Below are 18,788 nucleotides of genomic sequence, written 5' to 3' on the forward strand. Positions count from 1 at the left end.
TAGCATAATACTGTTTTTTCTTAAAACTGCTAAAATCATTTCCATTCATTGAGGACTTGCACACCTCAGTTGGAAATTCCGAAAATGCTTTTGGACTCAGGTCATAGTCTAATATTTATTTTTATAATCAAAATATTTTTAATAAAATTATTTGAAAAAGTCAAAAAAAAATCGGACATTCCAGCCCCAATTAAATGCGAATATTAAACACGATTTTCCGGAGTTCTACAATTCAAAAAATTAATCCGTCTTGAGTTTTTGGAATCATTTTAACCGAGACCATTATTCTTCATTTTCAAAAAAAAAATAGTTGATATCAAGATCACACAAATCGAGAAAGTTAGAAAATATTCATAAAAGTACGAAAGAATTTGTTTCGTAAATGGTTTGAGACCTATATATGTTTGTATACATAACCTATTCAGGAAATCCCAAATAATAATAGTCAATTATGTAATCACAATGTATATAGGTTATGTAATTAAAATTATATAACAACACTAAATTTATACATATTTATATATTAGTCATATATCATTTCAAATACCAATTACTAGTATATATGATAATTTTGACACTTATTACATATAAATCTCTAATTCTTCGTATATCTAACAAACATACATAATAAACTTTTAATATGAGAGTGTATAAATATTGTGTATGCATTATTACCTTAAAATGTCTCAAACAAATACATACATACAATATTATTAAACCTAAAAGTGTATATTAAATCAATATACATCAATACACAGAAGTTAGATAGATATTGAACCAATACCATTTCTCAATAATATATTCACACAAATACAAAAATAATTAAATCAATACATTACACAAATATATGAACAATTAAACCAAATCACTTCTTGCAAGTCTACACAAAACATTGCTTGCAATTCTCCTTAGTTGGCTGACAAATTGAAGATTTCTTGCACTCCTTCTTCAACCAAACAACACTACAATGATAAAAATCAACACCCAAACACCTCCAATTTTCTTTTTCTGCCTGCTTCTTCGTTATCAGCCAAGAACAAACATCACAAACAAAATAAAATGTTGTTTCTTCTCTTCTTCTCCTTCTATTGCTGCCAAGAACAATCAAGAGGTCAACAGCCTCTCCCTCTTCCCTATATCTTTTTCCTGACACAAAAAAAAAAAAAAAAAAAATCGAACAACCACCCATTTAATGTATTTTTTCTGCCTGTTTCATCATACTTCGAATTGGCTGCCAAATCACAAAGAAGAGGGTGCAAGGAGATTACCGGAGACCCTTTTCCTTCCTTCCTATCGACCCTCGCTGCGAAACCACCCTCACCGGAGCTGCTGTCGCTGATTGTTTCTCCCATCGCACCCCACACCTTCTCCGGTCAAGCAAAACCCACCGAAACCCCACCTGCGACGATGTTGCTGCTTATCGGACCTCTTTTGGCCTCACCCCTCGCTGTCTCTCTCTCTCCTATCGAACAACGACCTCCGAAGGTATCGTCTTCGCTGATGTTGCTGCTCATGACGCGTCCCCGGACCAATTCTCCTCCTCCCTTCGCACCTCACAGTTGGACGAGAATGAGAGAAATCCCGCTGCTTCTTCCCTTCGTTTCTTCGGCCGCGTTGACCCCGGAGACGCCTCCTGCTCGCGACCGATCTACCAAATCGTCGGATTAGCCGCTGCGTCGAGCTCCTTCCTACCGCCTTCGTTTATCTGCCGACGCGTTCTATCTGCTTTCGTTCGTTCCTTGATCCCTCAAAACAGAAGACGGTACATAAAAAGCCCTAATTTCTATTAAGCTTTATGAAATGACCAAACTACCCCCTTATTAAAACATTTATTAGAAATCAGTCCCAAACCACCAAACATTGAATCCATTTTTCAAAATAGCCCCTCCTTTGGTTATTTTTAACAGAATAAATCCCAATCTTCAAACTTTTAATAAAAATAAGGTTTCCAACCCCTTCATTGGAAATTCTTAACCAAATCAGCCCAAATTTTCAAAAATTAATTCCATTTGAACAATTTCAGCCCCTTTCTTGATTTATTTTAACCAAATCAGTCCTACTTTTGTTAATTAAATTACCAAACAGCACATATAGTTTAGTAAAGTTACAAAACAATCCCTATAGTGTAAATTCGTTTAAAAGCGATCTTGAAAGCACTTCAAAGTTCAAGAATCGTGGATTTGCGGTTTCTCACGTCAAGCACTTCAAACTTCAAATAACTAGAAAGCATATTAACGCTTATGATGCACCATATGTTAATTTTTACTATTTTAATGGTTAGTTTTTATAGTTTGTTATGATTAATTTCTAGGAATCGTTTGTTATTTCTTATATTGGTTAATTTATTTACCGTGTAATCATAAAATATTAAAATATTAAAATATCGGGTTGGCAAACTGGGAAGGGATAGGTTCTGAAATCTAATGAACCGATATAACAGATTGGCTCCTAATTCTACATATTAAAAATAACATCCTACTTTTACAAAAACTTAAAATACAATTCTACTTTTAGCAATCATGTTTTATGCACACTTTTATTTAAAGACATCTCAATTTGTTCTAACTTATATTCAATACTTTTTCTCATAAAGTTTCATTGATCTGAATATACTTCCAAAAAAAATCATTATACACAATTCACAAATTGAGACGTACATACAAATCTCATCATGTAATGACTGTAGAATTTCATATTTTTTTGAAAACACAATTTGTGTGATGTTTCTCATTTTTATTTTAACTAGTTTAGTGTGACTATAGTTTGGTATTAGATTTTTCGTTTCAATTCCATTTAAGTACATCTTAATCTTAAATTACAATTTTGCTTTTTTTTTCTTAAGTCATTATCCTTGGGATTTAATAGATTACAAGATGGCTATAAAGAATCTTGGACCAAAATTGTCTACTAAGCTCAAATAGGAAGATCTTGATGAACCTAAAAAAGAATTAAATTCATAATCGGACTCTAAGAGAGGGAATATGATTATGTTTTTGCAATATTAGGGTTCTGATTTGGATTACCTCAATGTTTCTTACTGAAATATTTTTGAGTTTTTTCTGAGTTAAGTGCTAGATCTAAACAAAGTATGCTGCTATTTTTTGAGTTCAATACAAGAAATGTTCAAATTGTGTTGCATTTTTGGAAAATACTAATCCCCATATAATTAGTTGTTTTGTGAAATTTTAGCATGGATTCTACTACATACACATGTTGATACAAATTCCAGGGGTATCTGTGACATCCCCATTTTCACGGCCAGAAAAGACTGATTTTGTTTATGCTTTATAAAAATCAGAGTACCTCTTTTAATAAAAATGTTGCGGAATTTGTTCTCAGTAAAACATGATAAATACGTTATCAAAGCATTTATGAAGAAAAGTATTTTTATTCATTTTAAAACATTTGGGATGTCATCGTCAATATAGAAACATAAGCATAAATAGAACTTACATTCAGTATCACTAGTGATCTACATCTCGTTAATCTCTCAGTGTAATGTAACTTCATATCAACACCTGTGATATAAATAAACTGAGTGGGTCAGGTTGGGAAACCTGGTGAGTACATAGGGTTTTAACCGCACAATAATATAATTATTATGTTTAAACATCAAACAATCAACCCAATTACCCATCCCCATTATCTTCTTTACTCTTAAGGATCTACCCTAAGATTCATCTATCCTGCATTTGTTCACTTCAAAGTCCCTTGTTTCCAAGGTTTATAGACAGGCACTAATTCCATAGCTGCCAATGCACTAAATCCATAGTTGTTAAAGTTCATTCATCAGGTACTAAATCCATAGCTACCAGTGTAGGTACTAAGTCCATAGCTACCAATGTTTATCTAACAGGCACTAAGTCCATAGCTACCAGGTACTAAGTCCATAGCTACCAACACCTAACCGGTACTAAGTCCATGGCTACCAGTGTTTGTCCAATAGGCACTAAGTCCATAGTTGTCGATGTTATTTATTAGGCACTAAGTCTATAACTGCCAATGTTTACTCACATCATCTTTTATCTCTCATTATTCATCTACCCATTTCATACGTGACATATTTGTAGATATAAAATACATATACAGTTTAAATCATTTTAGAACATGTATAAAATCATTCATCCAGCATAGACAACAAGTATTCAGATAATATGTACACATAGCACATAATTTATATAAAGTACTTCATATTTATGTGTAAGATGAAAGTAACTATGCACTCTCCTGAGAAGGTGGTGACTCGGCACTCGAACAGCACTTCGTTACTCTTAACACAATTTTCCTCAGACAAAACCTAGTATCATTACCACTAGAGTTTAGTTTAATATTCACCGAGGCTAATTAATAGTATAGCTATATTACTATTATATAAGCATTAAACGATACTTATATAACCCATAATAATAGCCCAAGTACTTATCATAAGGTCCTAATAATATTATTATATTGAAACATAAGCTATACTAAAGATAGGGTAGGCGTAGCTCACTTACAATAGGTTTCCTAGAAAACCGAGCTTCGCTGGAGTAGCGTTCCTGAGCCGAAAGGCTCTTTTGTCGGGACTCCGGGAGCCTCGAGGCTTCCTTCGGGTACTAGGGAGGTTCCCTAGGCTTTTTGGGGGGTTTGGGGCTTAGAGAGAGAAACTAGAGAGAGAAAGAAGGGTTTGAAGATGTGAGGAAGTTGGGATGCCCGACACCTCTATTTATAGTGAAAATATCTGATGGAATCGCCGAGTCTTGACTCAAACTGGCCATGTTGGTGCATGTGGCAACCTTCTGGTGGTGCCACGTCACCCAATATCGCGTATCAGCCTTCAAACTTATAAAAACCACAACTCTCGCATACGAGCTCTGTTTTCGATGTTCTTTTTTTCCACACGTAGGTAAAATCAAGATCTACAACTTTCATTTAGACTCCGTCGGCTAATTCTCGACCAATCTCAAATTTAACAGTAGGAGGCGTTTAGACTGTTAAATGACCGCGAAGAATTCGTAACTCCTTCATACGGACTCCGTTTCCGTCTAGCTTTTTACCTTTGAGTTCCTATTAATGATATCTTCAACCCTCATTTTGGTCGCGTAAGCCAAAAACCGCTCGAACTAAAATTCGAGTTTCGGGTCGTGCACTGCTAAGCCGAATCTTAGAAAAATCATAACTTCCTCATACGAAATCAGATTTGGCTGTTCTTTTTATGGATGTTCTCGGTTTAACATATACTACAGCTTTGGTTTAGATAACTAAGGCTAAAAAGTCCTCTATCGTAAATTCACTATCTACGTCTCATGGTGCCGTGCCGGTTTTGCCGTAAAACTTCGGCGGGCCATGATAAGTCTATTTTATGAATGTATTAAATTGTCACAAATCTGTTGAATTTATGTATAATTATCCAAGAATGACACTACTTTTATGAGTTGTTGGAATTCATATGTAGGTCAATATATTATACTAAAAGTGTGCGGAACCCGCAAGAAAAACAAGCAAACTAAAGTTAACAAGCGTGGGAGACGAATTGCTAAAGGAATGAAGAAAAATGGTGCTAAGAAATTTAACCACTCTTCAATGTTTTGATCATATCTCAAGATCTGGAGCTCCAATTGATATGAATGAAGAACTTCTGGAAACTAGACAAAATTTCCTACAACTTTCATGTTTTGCGTTTTTACTGATTCTACGTTTTTCATTACCAAAAAGGAGCGACAAAGATAAGGGACGTCCTAGAACGCGTCTAAGACACCCCCTAGGACGCTTACCCATTTTAGGCTATTTTCAAGTGCAAATCAAGGACTTCAGAATGCATGTAAAACACCCCGAAGGATGCCTGGACGTCCTATGTGATGTCTAAGACGCCTACTAGGATGCCGACGCGGAAAACAGCTCCAAAAATCAGTTTTTCAACACCTATTTAAAGGAAATTTAACCCTAATCGACTTTGGACTCCTCCCCTGCTATTTTCACCGGTTTTGGAGGGTTCCAAACACTTCCAAACATTCTCCAAATGCATTTTTGATCATCAATTTCCGAATCCGATGCTACAAATCACCAAGTTCATCATCATTCAACAATTGAACTCGTTCAACCGGTGGATCTTCATCAAACTCCAGATTTGGTTACTTCTTCTCCAATATTTCATCGTTTAATGATTGATTGATCATTAGATTTTATTAGTTTTATGATTTCAAGTTGGTTTATGAATTTTATTATGAATTACATTGTTTTTATTCAAGTTTTGTGTTTTGTGAATTCTATGGAAGGCTATCTAACTAGGTTACTTTCGGGGATGTTTAGGATGATTTAATGAATGTGTTTTGATTATTACTTCTATTCCAATCAACTTTGGTTATTATATGTTCTTAAATTTATGATTTCTATTAATGATAATTGAAGTTCAGTGTTATTCATGTGTTTGATTTTACAATTAAGATAGTTTATTGTCAAATCACTAATCGTGCCGAATTCATATAGTTTAGGAACTAAGACGATCGGTTAAATCAACATATACTATTCCAAACTTGTGATTTTAAATGCTAAACATTATAATTGGTAATCATAAGACACAATATTGTCAAGCCAGTCATTGTTACTAATCCATTTAGACATAGGGAGTAAGACAATTAGTAGGAATAACATATTGTGTGCCCAAAGTTATTTATTGCATGTTAATTGACCTTAATTATGTCTAGGTAATTAAATTGGAATTTAAGGGAAGATAAACACGTGAGTCTTAATCATCCGATATTGAACCTGAAGTATCCTTGTTTTTCTCATTGGTAATCGTTTGCAATATAAAGTTTCTAGTTTTTTATTTAAATCTTAATTTAAATATTTTTCGTGACAACTGCATATATTAGTTCTTTTTCATTGATTACCATAGCACAAAGTTTGACCACAAACTTCTCGTGGATTCGACCCTTACTTACCCTAGCTATCTAGTGGTTTTGAGGTTATTTTTGATTGAGACAACGACCTCGATCAAAATTTGGTGCCGTCGCCGGGGAGATGGTGCGCTTAAACTATTGTGTTGAAGTAGTCGTTAAGTCTTATTTTATTTTGTTTTATTTTTAGTTTAGAATCTTCACTATTTTACTGTTTTTGTGTAGGTACACCGGTGTTTGCAAACAAAGCACAACATATATATTCTTGGTGATACTCGATCGTGAATGGAGGAATATAATTACATCAATCAAGACATGTGGTGGGAAAACGAAAATCTAGGCCAATATCATTACTATAATTATGATCCATATGATGATGATTGTTGGTGGACTGGCGATTCGTCTCAAAACCAACACTATGAATCACCTTGTTTCCCGGAAGACCAAGAATCAAATGAATCTTCATTCAACAAAAAGTTGGATCAAATGATAAAGATATTGAATGAAACCTTCAACAAAGAAGAAGACAACTCCAAATCAATTTCGGTGATTGAAGATCAACTAGAATGAATAACGAAGGAGTTAAAGCAACAACCATCGGGAAAACCTGCGGACACTACCCAAGTAAATGAGGTTAGTTTTATATGCAATGATAACATTGTGCATAATCCTACACCACCTGAACTTGAGATTGTGGTGGAGGATCATACACCTTTAATGGATAATGATACCTAAAGGATGTTTGAAATCAAAGAAGTTGTAATTGAATTGGAAAAGTATAATAAAGTGTTTCATGATTTAGAAGTGTCCAAAGTTGGATAGGGGTTTGTGGAGGTTAATACCACCCACTACCCAACAACTTTTAACAAAACCGACCCACAAATTCTTTTGATGGATTCTAAAATATTGGCGAAATACAAACAACCAAGTATAATCATTGATCATCCTTTTTTGAAAACTATATATGCTCATATGAGTTGTCATGAAGGTGCGATAAATGTGACCTTTGTAAGCCATAAATTGAGACTCATATTATTTGGACCTACTAATGATGCTCCAATTAGTGGTGAAATGTTTGCAATCAATACTATTGATGATTATGTTTATGAGCATACCGCAAATATGCTCTATGGCACCACCCACAATTTGGAGAAAATTATATCATGTAACAGGTCAAAAGCATCAGATGATTGCATGAGTCAACACAAGAAAAGAAGACTAGGGAATACGAAGCATGATTATACACACTCTCAAAAATCAAAAATGAAAGTGTTACATGATATCAAGCATCAATTAAAGAAGTTTACTAGATGGAAAGATGCATGGCTCTTCAAAACAAGGTTTAAGCATCATCGTGGAAGGATTAAACACAAAATAGTTGATTTACACAAGGACAAAAAAGGCATGCCAAATGATCCGGTTCCTCAAAGTAAGGTGAGCGACCTCATTGTTGGCTTTCAAGGAAGTCAACTAACATATGATCCTCCATAGACATTGGTTGAGGTAACATGTCCCGCTAATGACGTTAAACTTGGCAATTTTGGAACTTTGTGGGTGTGTTCACTGCAAACCCTCACGAGACTTCACTCGTCCACTAGGGGTAACCTAGGGGTTTAAAAGGCTTGTTGCACGTGCCAAGTGCAATCGTGGACCCCGACGAAATTGAGGGCTAGTTACTGTAATTTATTTTTATTTGATTTGATTTGTGTGCTTGTAGTTTTTTATTATTATTATTATTTTAGGAATTTGTCTTTGGATGTATCGAGGACGATGCAATACTCAAAGTTAGGGAGGGGTGTACACAATAAGAAAAATGAAGATTGAAGAAAAAGTGACAATTTTTTTTAAAAAAAAAAAATCATAATTTTTTTCGATTTTCGTTCGGGCATAATGGAACATTATGAAAATGCCTCAAGTTAGTGAAGCTTTTCAAGAAACCAAAACCTATTCTACCACCGGTACCATCAGGTGTGTCGTCCTCCTCATTTGTATTATTTATATTAGTTTTGATGATTTTCATTAGGTAATCATTTTGGGATCAATGAATGTTATCTTAATTTTTTTATTATCTTATTTTCTCGAGTTGGTCACCATGAAATATGTGATGAGTTAGTAGCTTCTTTATATCTTGAATGTAACTCATCAAGATGGAAAATGATAAGAGCTTCGTACATCGAGTCATAATATCTATTTAATATTGATTTTGTGGGTTACTCAGCCGGTTTGGGAATACTTATATTTGTTTAAAAATTGTTATGTGAAATACCCAAGTGTTTGAAAAATGAAGGTTTTTGGCTCGAGCCTACGATCTTTCAATTGAGGACCCAACCGAACAATATGTGTCATCACGCTCTGAGTACCTGGTCTTACTTACTCCTGCGCCTTTGGGGTTGGGAGGGGACTATTATTGTTTTCACTCAACCAAAAAGCATCAAAAGATATTGAAGAACTTCAAAGTAAATATAATCAAGCTCAAGTCAAATACAAAGATGATCAAATCCGATGAAGTCATTAAAGAACTTGAAGAATGCTCAATCAATACAAATATGAAGAAAAGTTCAAGTTGAAGACATTGTGTGAAACAATATGTGACCCCTCGATAGCGGGAGTGTTTGGGTTGGTCCATTAAGTGTTACCGACCACGCTAACTATGTTAGTGAACCTTGAAAAGGGGACTTTGGCAATGAGTTCAACTGATTACTCATGAGGTTGATTATTGGAAAGGGTTCAAAAAGTGAAGAGTTTCAAACAACAAAGTAAAATAAGCATAACATGTGTTTTGAGTTTAAAAGTCTGGAAAGGAAAATAATAATCCCAAAATCAATATACTGTGTTATTGGAAATGTTGTGATAAAAAGTACGAAATCCGTGATTCTATTGAGTTTTTCTTAGGATAAGAGAGTAAGACTACACTGATTATTTCAGGCCAATCTCGGGACAAGTTTGGAATAAAGTTGGGGAGGTTTGATAAGTCTATTTTATGAATGTACTAAATTGTCACAAATCTGTTGAATTGATGTATAATTGTCCAAGAATGACACTACTTTTATGAGTTGTTGGAATTCATATGTAGGTCAATATATTGTACTAAAAGTGTGTGGAACCCGCAAGAAAAACGAGCAAACTGAAGTTAACAAGAGTGGGAGACGAATTGCTAAAGGAATGAAGAAAAATGGTGCTGAGAAATTTGACCACTCTTCAATGTTTTGATCATATCTCAAGATCTGGAGATCCAATTGACATGAACGAAGAATTTCTGGAAACTAGACAAAATTTCCTACAACTTTCATGTTTTGAGTTTTTACTAATTCTACGGTTTTCATCACCAAAAATGAGCGACAAAGATGAGGGACGTCCTAGAACGCGTAAAAGACGCCCCCTAGGACGCCTACCCGTTTTAGGCCATTTTCAACTGCAAATCAAGGAGGGCAGAAGGCATGTAAAACGCCCCACAGGACGCCTGGACATCTTATATGACGTCCAAGACGCCTACTAGGACGCCGATGCGGAAAACAGCTCCAAAAATCAGTTTTTCAACACCTATTTAAAGGAAATTTAACCCTAATCGACTTTGGACTCCTCCCCTACGATTTTCACCAGTTTTGGAGGATTCCAAACACTTCCAGACATTCTCCAAATGCGTTTTTGATCATCAATTTCCGAATCCGAGGCTACAAATCACCAAGTTCATCATCATTTAACAATTGAACTCGTTCAACCGGTAGATCTTCATCAAACTCCAGATTTGGTTACTTCTTCTCCAAGATTTCATCGTTTAATGATTGATTGATCATTAGATTTTATTAGTTTTATGATTTCAAGTTGGTTTATGAATTTTATTATGAATTACATTGTTTTTATTCAAGTTTTGTGTTTTGTGAATTCTATGGAAGGCTATCTAACTAGGTTGCTTTCGGGGATGTTTAGGATGATTTAATGAATGTGTTTTGATTATTACTTCTATTCCAATCAACTTTGGTTATTATATGTTCTTAAATTTATGATTTCTATTAATGATAATTGAAGTTGAGTGTTATTCATGTGTTTGATTTTACAATTAAGATAGTTTATTGTCAAATCACTAATCGTGCCGAATTCATATAGTTTAGGAACTAAGACGATCGGTTAAATCAACATATACTATTCCAAACTTGTGATTTTAAATGCTAAACATTATAATTGGTAATCATAAGACACAATATTGTCAAGCCACTCATTGTTACTAATCCATTTAGACATAGGGAGTAAGACAATTAGTAGGAATAACATATTGTGTGCCCAAAGTTATTTATTGCATGTTAATTGACCTTAATTATGTCTAGGTAATTAAATTGGAATTTAAGGGAAGATAAACACGTGAGTCTTAATCATCCGACTTTGAACCTGAAGTATCCTTGTTTTTCTCATTGGTAATCGTTTGCAATATAAAGTTTCTAGTTTTTTATTTAAATCTTAATTTAAATATTTTTCGTGACAACTGCAAATATTAGTTCTTTTTCATTGATTACCATAGCACAAAGTTTGACCACAAACTTCTCGTGGATTCGACCCTTACTTACCCTAGCTATCTAGTGGTTTTGAGGTTATTTTTGATTGAGACAACGACCTCAATCATGCCAGAACTTCTTCGTTATAACTCGGATTTCGACGTTCTTTATATGTACGGAACCCTTGAGACATACTGTACAACATGGTTAAGATTATTTATTGTAAATAATCTTTTATCAAAAAGTCGTTTTCGACCCTATTATCTCTAAATTGACTAGCCCGGATCTACGAGCGTTACAGTATCCAAATGAAAGTAATCAACAATTAATGTTTATCTTGATTCCTAAATCTGGTTATGTGTATTGTATGTTTCTATATTCCACATAAAATTAATTCCCTGCTACTTCAAGTAGAATGTCAGAACAAATTTTTACTTTAGCATTTTGTGGAACTTATTGGTTTGCAGAAGGGACGACAAGTTTTTAACTTTTATGATTTTGTTGAACTTAATGGTTTTTCATATATTGTGATGTTTATATAGAACTTATTGGAAATATGGAATAGTATTTATAACAACCTACTACTTGAAGTGATCTACAAAAATATAGCAATTTATTTATTTATCTATAACTGCAAAGTACTATCATTTTTCTAACATAAAATGGAAACATATTTATAATTTTTTAAACCCCAAAGCAAAGTACTTATATAACCTATATCAGTTTGTTATAATCTATATAACCCCAAAGCAAATTACTTATATCAGTTTGTTATAATCTATATAACCTATATCAGTTTGTTATAATCTATATAACCCCAAAGCAAATTACTTGTTATAATCTATATAACCTACTTCATATAACAAGTAAACTTTTAGTTATGTATACTTTTTTAATTTGTTCAGATTCAATTATTAGATTCTAAACATACATCGGAGCAAATGTTAAACATAATTATGTACATATATTATAGATAGATTAACGGAAAATCATATTTTTCTATATGTTCTGTTGTTTGAAATATGATATTTTGTGAAAACGAACTATTTTTTGTTGGCTCCTATATAATTATATATGTCCACTGCTTAATGAAAATAATATTTTTTGATGTGTTACATGTAATTTTCGGTATGACATGTTTTCTCAAATAACTATAAAAAAAATTTCTTAAAAAATTAATTTCTAAAAGGAAACATGTTAAATATGACATTATGTTTTAACATTACACAATTGCAAAAATCTAACTAAAGTCAATGCTTCCCTAAGTAATTTGGTTTTACTATATTTGGTTCTTGAATTAGATCCTGGAAAGAATTTACTAATTCGAAAGAAAATGACTTGTCGAACGAAAAACAAATATGGACCAATCATTTAATTGAAATTTCCCTAATTATATAAAAATTAATCAATTAATCAATTTCCCAAAAAAAATAACTTTTAATAAATTATATGATTTAGGTCAATGTTATGAAGTATTGTTGGGTTTTACATCAATTATAGCCTTATATTTTCATTTTTTTCCATACAACGAAATTATGTTGTTTGTTTCTTTTCGTTTAAATCCAAAAAAAAAATTTAAAACTTAAGTGAAAATGAAAATTAACAAATAATTCAATTAAAAAGACAACTTATATGACAAGAAAGATTGTCCAACTAATAAAACAAAAAATGTTGTCTTCAAATAGATTCTTAAACGATTATAGATATGCATGCATTTCATTGTATTTTTAGACATTTCAATATATAATCATTAGTGCGAACTCTCTTTATGTTACTTTATCATTTTTTATTTATTTATTATGTCAACTTTTTATAATTTTATATATAACTTTTTATACGTTCTCCATCATTTTACGCGAATTATAATCTAATTTAGTATTAAGTGTAGATTTATTATCGTTTTGCATTGTTTTTAAAAATTTTAATTTTATAGAAACAGAAAATAAGTGACTCAGCATTTCTAATTTGAAGCATTTTGATGTACATAGAATTGCATCAATTTATTAAACGTTTTGCAAAACAACAATAAGTCGTTTTCTCTAATTTTCAAAATAAATGTCATTATATTTGGTTACCAATATAACTTTACACCTTATAAATATACAACGTTCATATCAATTTAATACACAACATTGAATGTCTACAGTCTATACCATGTCACTCTCAATTTAATAGAAATAGTCTTTAATACACACATGGTATATAAGGCAAAGGCCATGCTCAACACGCTTAATATTATCATGTATTATGTAAAAATATAAAGTTTAGATAAAGTCGTCAACTTGTCATTGTTGTTAACCTTTAAATAAAAAAAATTAAAAAAAAAAATGTGTTGTATTATGGTATTTGTTTTTACTATTTTTGTTTGTTGGAAGATTAGTAACATAACAAAGTAATTGAAGAAGATTCTTTGTTTCAGCACAATTAAGCAAGGGTAAAATAGTAATTTCACTCATATAAATAATTTCGAGATATATATGAAAATAGTCAAACATAAGTTAAGTTTCTCAATCCATAAATCCAAAAGGACTTTTCAAGATGCTGAAGAAGGTGTTTATCGTCTCAATTCACGCTGGAAAAAAAAAAAAAAAAAAGAGAATTAATTAGTTGAATAATTTAGAATTTACAAATATATAATTATTGATGATATTATTTAAAAATAAAAAAGTTACCCTTGGTCCACGATCAGCTGGTTGGGGTCGTCTGTGTTCGGGTCTATCTGATGATTCTTGGATCAAGTCCGGATTCCCAAGTTTGTAAAATGTCTCAAGCCCTCCAGTTACAAATGGTCTTATTACATTTACTTCCATTGCAGATAAATTCAACTACAAAATAATAATAATAATACCAAAAATTACAAATCATATATTAATTATATTATATGCAATTATGCATATTCAAATCTATAAAGCGTACCTTCATAGCATATGTTCGAGATGAGAGCTTCTCTAAACCAGTGCCTATTTTGTGAAACCTTACATCTTTTATGTCTTCAATTAGAGATCTTACCTGTCATCACATGTATGTTTAATAAAATAAATATAATATGAGAGATTTTTGAAGTTTTGATTTGAAATATTCTAATGTGTAGATGTGTAGATTGACTGACCATATATACATCAGGAATGTCATCACGTGCACTGCAACATAAACAAAAAAACAAAAAAAAAAAAAAAAAAAAAAAAGATTTTTTTTATCAGAAAGATTTTGAAGTTGATAGATATGTGATTGTGAGGCGAGTTGACTCACTCATCAAAAAGAAGCCTTGAGATCTCAACATAATGAAATGGGAGTGCTTCAAAAGAACTTGCTGAGTCACGCTCTGCTTCCAATACTTGAGTCAACTTTTCTAGTTGGGAAGAAAGAATCATTGGTTAGTAATTAGGAAAATAGATATATGGTTATCAAGGAAAAAGAAAAAAACCAACATAAACAAAGATTGACATTGTAAGACTGAAAAAGCATAATTATTTTAGAATTCTAGCACTTAATCACAGTAAAGGTGCTGAAAGCACACTTAGCTTAGATGTGAACAACATTCTGGGGTTGACATATGATGATAGAAAGAAAGTTCATTTGAAAGGTAATGAATTGGTGGTTGAAGAGTGCAGATACAATTTGGCGAAAATGAAGTTTAGAACCATTTTGTGTAAATAGTTAACCCTAATTATACATCAGATAATTCAATAGATTGTTATGAATTTATATAACTGTTTAAGTTTCGTAGAGTGAAAACTTACCAACAGACATCCAATCTGGAGGTCGAATTGTGCACTTTCCTCGCTTCTTCAAAGCGACAGCTAACCAAATTGGAACTTGAGTAGCTATTTGGGGCCGAAATGGTCCAAAATCACCCTGCCAATTATATCAAACAATCATTAATGTCAACAATACATTAAAAGTATATGAGTGCTCAATGTGCAACAACAAATTTTACTAGATAATATCATATGAGTATGAACAAGGGAAAGAAGAATACGCAGATCAAACTGAGGCGCTCCATTCTTAAGTTCGGAACAATCTCTATTGTTTCATCCTCCGCTAAAAACTCCAACTGAAAGATTCGATCCAAAACTTGTAAGTCGCTACAGATCAATGAAATTGACTAATAATCAACACTGTTTATAATGATATCAGTTACCTCAGCGGCTGAAAATGTTGAACCTCGAGGGTCGGATTGGCCGGACATGTCTTCCAGATAAACTTCAACAGATCTAGGGTTGTTTGCGGTGTAGATCCAGTGGATTTGCAAGACTCCGATGGGAACGATGAGATGTGGCAAAGGATTCGTGTGAATTTGGGCGCAGTGGCGGGAAAATTGGATTGAGTGGGAGTTTCAAGTCTGGTCTGTGTTCACACGAAAACTGAAGCTACAGCACAAAGGTCCATCTGGGGACAACCGACAACATATCGACTTTTCGAGACTAGAAAATAAGAACTCGGTTCTGGGCCGGAATACGTTGGGCCACGGCCCACTATAACAAAACGATAAATTTTCATCGAGTTAAGGATTCACAAACTACAAATCAATTTTCTCTAGGTGAAAACATGTTTTGTTAGGTCTTTGAATAACTGTATTCGATGACCTTATAAATTATTTGTGTTGTTTGGTTTGATTAGGTTGTTTTATGATTGTAAAAAACACACAATATTTTTCCATCTTACAATGCAACCCAACTAACCCATCCTGTTAACTCGTAACCCCATTAATTCAAACTCGACTAACATGTATCTTAATAGGGTTGGGGTTCAAATGAACTTTTTATTTTCAAAAAGTTCGACTAACTAATGATATCGGAATAACCTGATTAACAATCCTAATAAAGTTATACATATGGTTAATGACTTGTGAAGGTAATAAACGTATCACTTGTATATATTTAATCACTTATGTTATACACATATGTCAATTAAACTTGTTTATGTTAACATAATTTCATTATGACCGATTGTTGTATATTTGTCTATTTCTAATGCACTTAGCAGCTCCCACAAGACTCCAGTTATCTGATGGGTCTCCGGCCAAAATGATTTTTTCTAACAAGTTTTTGGCACATGAATAGTAAGATACAAATAAAATAATAATAATAATAAAACTCAAATGACTAAATATGTATAGGGAACTTATAAGCGAAGATCTCTAACAAAAACTATAAAACATTTTGCCTTTATCTTGAACTTTTTATAATTTCTAACAAAAATTATAAAACTTCTTGCCATTCTATTGATCTTGAACTTTTTATAATTTTACATGTTCAAAAAAAATATTTAATATCAAATAAAACAGGAGTTCACTCTAAAATCACTGAGAAGAGACAGACGTATCGAGACGTCGAGGCGCCCACGAGAAAATTCATCATCTCCGAAGTAATCAAGTAAATCGAACCCGAGGCTGCCAAGCGTGGTTGTTTTCATTTGACTAAAGCCTGAGAGGGGATCAGAGAAAAGCTGTAAAAGATGAAGAAGAACAAAAATTTCCGAAAACGAAGTATAGCAGACGAAGAAGATGAACAAACAGGAGTTACAGAAGACGGCAATGAGATGCGGTGCGTTGTGTTCTTCACTCTTTCTCTTTACGAGCTGGGTTTCTTCTCCAATTTCAGTTTTACTTTTGGGTTTTAGTGATTCAGGTGTTCTGCTAGGGTTTCTATATTTTCTTGGTATAAATTGAAGCTAATGATTCAAATCAACAAAGCTTATGAGTTCAATGTTCTAATTCATGGCTAACCTGTGGTCTAACAACGATTGATGAACACAGATTAGCTTTAGAAGAGATCAAATTTCTTCAAAAACTGAGGGAGAGGAAGTCAGGAGTCCCAGCGATTGTTAAAACAGGGCAAGCTGCTGCAGCTAGCGGCGTCAACAATGCTGGTGGGTTGGTTCCCAAAAGTGGTGATAAGGGTGAAGCGGATGGAGAAAAAGACGATTTAGTTTTACAGGATACGTTTGCTCAAGAAACTGCTGTAATGGATGAAGATCCACATATGTATGTACCCTTATCATCTCTCTTTATCAGCATTTTAACAGATTTATGTTGGTTTTCAACCTTTTTCAATTTGCATACAAGAGGCATTATGAACTATGAAGTAATCAATTAGATTGATACTGTCACTTGGGGTGGGTTTTACATATAAAAGAGTGTTGTTGTTAAGATTAATGATTGCAAGAATCTAGAGTACATCTTTGTTACTCTTCAATCTCCATAAATTGGGCATAATTGGGCTACATTTGATTTGTGTTATTTGAGCTAAAATTAGTAAAACTTGTGATATTATACTCTTACTTATGTTAATTACACAGGTTAAAATATGTTGAGCAAGAGTTGGCTAAGAAAAAAGGGAAAAACATAGATGAGGCAGATCAAGTTGAGAATGATATAAAACGAGCAGAGGATGAATTATACAAAATTCCAGAGCATCTTAAGGTAATTAGAATTTGGTATTATGGTAATTTGTTATAATTAAATTACTTAATTACTTCTGTTAACAATCTTATCCCCCATGTGTTGACTTAGGTCAAACGAAGGAACTCAGAGGAAAGCTCTACTCAGTGGACCACTGGAATTGCTGAAATCCAGCTTCCCATCGAGTATGCCTCATCATCATCTTATTCTTTCTGTGTGTGTGTGTGTGTGTGTGTTTTATAAATATAGAGAAGTGTTAAAATATATATATATATATATATATGTTTGTTATGGGGTTGAAATAAAAACAATGTTTGCAGATTTAAGCTGAAAAATATAGAGGAAACAGAAGCTGCGAAAAAGCTTTTGCAGGAGAAGAGGCTAATGGGCCGGGCTAAAACGGACTCCACCATACCTTCAAGCTATAGTGCTGATTATTTCCAACGTGGCAAAGACTATGCTGAAAAACTTAGAAGAGGTATGTAATCTAATAAATAACTGTATTTGATTTACATCTGACATGTTGACTGACAGTGTGTATCTGATTTACATCTGACATAATCTGACATGTTGACTGACAGTGTGGGTCAGCTCAAGGGTTGTTGAAAGAATATGAATTTTTATATGTTTTAATTTGTGTTAATTGAATTGATGGATGATTTGCAGACCATCCTGAGCTTTATAAGGACAAAGGAGGAGCAAATAACAATGGGGAGGCTAGAGCCGGTGATTCTGCCGCCACGGTAGATGGAGGAGCAGGTGGAGGAGGTGGTGGTGGTGGTGGTGGAAGACAGGCGGCAACGGATGAATTTATGCTTGAGAGGTTTAGAAAAAGAGAACGCCACCGTGGGACCAGGAGATGATTAATGGATGACAAAAAAAACAAGTTTTTGGTGTCTTGTACTTTTTAAATCCTTGATACACGTCTCCTGTCGTATTTGTACCTTTTATGATATTAGAAAAAATTTCGCTTTAATTAATTTATTTATGTGGCTATTATTCATTCACATCCATCTCTCCGTT

At 33.2% G+C, this 18,788-nt stretch overlaps 2 protein-coding genes across 2 annotated transcripts; one reads left to right on the forward strand and one right to left on the reverse strand.

Annotated features, from left to right (window-relative positions):
* Window positions 1-13,786: 13,786 nt before the first annotated feature.
* PSF2 lies at window positions 13,787-15,774 on the reverse strand. The gene is made up of 8 exons (XM_078958712.1): window positions 15,504-15,774; window positions 15,342-15,416; window positions 15,103-15,217; window positions 14,612-14,711; window positions 14,472-14,502; window positions 14,279-14,371; window positions 14,035-14,187; window positions 13,787-13,934 (listed from the first exon to the last, which is right to left on the reverse strand). Exons 1-8 carry the CDS (start codon window positions 15,549-15,551, stop codon window positions 13,917-13,919), a joined length of 633 nt encoding a protein of 210 aa, XP_078814838.1. The 5' UTR covers window positions 15,552-15,774; the 3' UTR covers window positions 13,787-13,916.
* An 874-nt stretch (window positions 15,775-16,648) lies between these two features.
* LOC145039825 (integrator complex subunit-like protein) lies at window positions 16,649-18,772 on the forward strand. The gene is made up of 6 exons (XM_078987834.1): window positions 16,649-16,908; window positions 17,121-17,348; window positions 17,663-17,786; window positions 17,877-17,950; window positions 18,086-18,243; window positions 18,432-18,772. The coding sequence occupies exons 1-6, from the start codon at window positions 16,820-16,822 to the stop codon at window positions 18,626-18,628; spliced, it is 870 nt and encodes a 289-aa protein (XP_078843960.1). The 5' UTR covers window positions 16,649-16,819; the 3' UTR covers window positions 18,629-18,772.
* The last annotated feature ends 16 nt before the right edge of the window (window positions 18,773-18,788 follow it).

This window comes from Lactuca saligna, chromosome 1 (assembly GCF_052625555.1).
Source record: "Lactuca saligna cultivar CGN05327 chromosome 1, ASM5262555v1, whole genome shotgun sequence".
NCBI classification, from domain to species: domain Eukaryota; kingdom Viridiplantae; phylum Streptophyta; class Magnoliopsida; order Asterales; family Asteraceae; genus Lactuca; species Lactuca saligna.